This window comes from Entamoeba nuttalli (genome assembly GCF_000257125.1).
Source record: "Entamoeba nuttalli P19 unplaced genomic scaffold asmbl_5468, whole genome shotgun sequence".
Lineage (NCBI taxonomy): Eukaryota > Evosea > Mastigamoebida > Endamoebidae > Entamoeba > Entamoeba nuttalli.
The window spans coordinates 1-3,606 of record NW_008577471.1 but is presented as its reverse complement, the minus strand read 5'-3'; the positions used below and the strand labels follow the sequence as shown (position 1 = coordinate 3,606).

General features: G+C 25.3%; 2 protein-coding genes across 2 annotated transcripts; both read right to left on the bottom strand.

Annotated features, from left to right (window-relative positions):
- Positions 1-227: 227 nt before the first annotated feature.
- ENU1_130800 (transporter, major facilitator family protein) lies at positions 228-1,823 on the bottom strand (the record flags this gene model as incomplete). Its single annotated transcript, XM_008860058.1, has 1 exon — positions 228-1,823. One exon carries the CDS (start codon positions 1,821-1,823, stop codon positions 228-230), a length of 1,596 nt encoding a protein of 531 aa, XP_008858280.1.
- A 1,116-nt stretch (positions 1,824-2,939) lies between these two features.
- On the bottom strand, positions 2,940-3,269 carry ENU1_130790 (NUF1 protein, putative; the record flags this gene model as incomplete). Its single annotated transcript, XM_008860057.1, has 1 exon — positions 2,940-3,269. One exon carries the CDS (start codon positions 3,267-3,269, stop codon positions 2,940-2,942), a length of 330 nt encoding a protein of 109 aa, XP_008858279.1.
- Between the last annotated feature and the right edge of the window lie 337 nt (positions 3,270-3,606).

The window sequence follows — 3,606 nt, the reverse complement described above, 5'->3', positions numbered from 1 at the left end:
TTTATCTGTTGGAGGTTCTTTATAAAAGAACTGAAAGTAATGGATATTAACAAAAGTTTATTTTATGACGTTCGATTACTTTCTGTATTTTTAGTTATAAGTTATTAGATAGTTTTTAATATTTGCTCAACTGTCAATAAAATACTAAGTTAATAAAATTTAAGATGTTTTATTGTAAGTTGAAGGAACTTTTTCTTTTTTGAGACATGATGTTTAAATAAAAAATATTAAATAACAGCGTCATTATGAGGTTCAAGTTGTGGAGTTATTGATTCGTTTTGAGAATGGATTATATTTATTTGAGTTATTGGGGTGATAATGTCAAGAGATTGTCTATTTTCACTTTCAGATTTTTCTTCATCTAATTCAGTGTAAGTATTTTCTTGTTGATTATTACTTTCATTTTGGATCTTTGCAAAATCAATGGATGGAGGTGTGAATAACATCATTATTGAATTAATAACTCCCACTATCATAAGAATGTAGAATGGAAGGTATTGATTCAATGGATATGAAAATTCATTTGATAGTCCCCAAGACAACAAAGGAGAAATTATAATTGGACCAAGTACTCGAGTCGCGGAAACAAATGTTTGAGCAATTCCATTTGCAGACCCCATATATTCAACATCAGCAGCATTGACAAGAAGTGTTGAAATTGAACTAAATCCATTTTGACTTACAAGGTTCCAACAGAAAGAAAAGGCACTATAAACTACCCATTTAGTTGTTAATGAAGAACCATTAAATCCTTCTAATGAAGGGAAAATTCCATAAAACATAGAAGTACATATAATAGTCATAACATATGTTAAACGAAGTCCAAATAAACGTACTAATGGTTTATAAAAGAAAAGTAGAGTTGTTAAACTTCCCAGACTAGCAACAGCAGCAAAATAACCAACCTCATTTGTTTTTAAACCAAAACCACCATTTCCAACTGAAGCGATCATAAGTAAAGGATAAATTGTCATAAATGTAGTATTTCCAAATCCATGAATTGAATAAAGAATAGAACAATAAATACTCCAAAAGTTCTTTTTATTAAAGAATTTAAACATTCTCTTAAATGTATTTTTTAGAGAGTTAAGGATAGACAAACATTTATTTTGATGTTCTTGTTTTTGTTCACTTTTTATAACTTTATTTTCTAATAAATAAAAATATGCAAGAATTAATGCTATAAAACCAAATGATGCAACAGACAATTGTGGTAATAATGCAGGAAATCTTTTAAAAATTGTTATTTTACCAAAAATTGCTGGATATTTATTCACTGGGTCATAAAGTACTCCTCCAAGAAAACCTCCTATAACTGAGCCGATAGACCATGTTAATCCATTAAAACTAAATGCCTGGACTCTATTTGAATCATCAGTTATTTCACCCATATAAGCTTTAACAATACCTACAGTACCATTTAACATTCCATTTAAAAATCTCATTGCAACAACAAAGTAATAATTAAATGAAAACCCAAAGAGGATATTTGAAATTGCAATACCAAATGTTCCTACCATTAACATAGGTCTTCTTCCTAAGTTATCTGAGAGCGCACCAATTATAAATGAACTTGTAAATTGTGCAATTGAAAATGAACTTATTAACCATCCACTGTAATTCCCCACTTCATTTAAGGAAGAAACAGTCCCCATATCAACAATAAGATATCCTACATATGCATTAAGAATGTTTTGAGAAATTCCTTCAATTAACAACATCAACAATAATGGAAATAACTTCTTTTTAGGAACTCCTTTTGGAAAGAAATTAATAAAATAATCTTTGATCCCTTGGCATAGAACCTCAATAACTCGAAGCATCAAAATAAGTATTTACTTTCACAGTTCTTTTTTTTAATGAGTTTTTAGTCCTCATCTCATTTCTTAGGAAAAAATTTTTAAACCCTTTTATATTAATCTTCTTGTCAAAAAGAAGTTTTATTCATTTACCTTTGTTTTTTGTCAATACTTGTAATTCATTGAATAACCCCATATAGAACATAAAAAAAGTAAAGTACAGTAATAAAATATGATCTTAAGAAAATGACAGTATTAATGCTGTTGTAATTTCATCAAAGAAACAATGACTTAAACTATGTTCATAAAATAAATAAACAATATAAATTGAATAAAAATAATATAGAACGTAGAAATATGTCTAAAGCTAATCATATCAAATTATTAATAAATTAATTATGTCATATTAAATTGATACAAGCATTATTAGTTTATAAGGAATAAAATCAAAAATATTAATTAAAAGACTTGAAATATTAATTTATTACTCCCAATTCTTACAAAGAATAGAAATTTATTATTTTAATTTGAATGTGATTTAAATGAACCTTATAACAGAAGATAAGATCTTAAAAGAAGTCAAATAATCATGTTTAATATTGTATAATTCTCTTATAAATATAAAGAGGTGGTATTTATTTGGTAATAATACTTCCTTTTCGTTTGAGACTAATGTCTTCATATAACAATGTGTTTATAGTACAGATTGTTTAGTTTTAATGAATTGACAAACATTTATTATGTTTTGAGTATAGTTATTTGATAATGACTATACTTTTATTTTGTATTACTTCGTACTGAGAAAAAAAGACATTTTGAATAATACTTCTTAAGTAAATGATATAACAATTAACATATTATGTTAAAAGCATTACTTACCTGTATAATTGAATTTTTTTTTTAATCAACTATAAAAAACCACAATAATACAATTCAAGTATAAACTCAAATTTAGTAATAATAATTATTCGTTATAATATAATTTGGTATACTAACTATAAAAGAAGATGATACTTTCTTTTGTGATACTTAGTAATAGTCTAGTTTGATTTAGTTATTATATTTTTATTACATTTCAGTAAGAAAAAAAGAAAAAAGATAAATAAACCAAGAAGATAAGAAAGAAACACAACACTTTAATTAATCTTTTTTAAAGACAAAAAATCCTAAGTAAATGACAACACCAATGATAATGAGGAAAACAATTGCAAGGATGATTAAAAAGATTTTGTTACAAATAGCTCTTCTTAACATTCCTTTTAATGTTTTATCAGAAGTATCTAAATTGTCATTTACTTTATCCAATGAATCTTTGTCTTTTTCTAACACCTCTCTTTGTCTTCGTAATTCTTGAATAGAATCCATTTGTGTTGAAATTGTATCTTCAACAATAGCATTAGACATTTCAATGTCATAAGTTGCGTCGTCTAATTTTTGGGTAGCATTTAACATTCTATCTTGATGACTCATTTCTTTTTATTTCACTTCTTCATTTTAAGTTCCTTTTCTTGAACTTTTTATTTAATAAAAATGTTATAAAAAACAACTTTATGTTAATCGTTTTTATTTTATTTCTTTTTTTTCAATCATTTCATTTAAAGTAAGCCTAAAGAAGATGAATATCCAGATAATATCTCATTTATTAATTTCTTGAAATGAATCTCTATGAAACTAATACTAATATAGATTTCCTGAATACTAATTTATACGAAATATTAAATGAAAATAGAATTAATAATAGAATGTCAACAATCACTCACAATAAACTAAACTGTGTTATTAAATTCATTGATAATTTGAAAGTAAA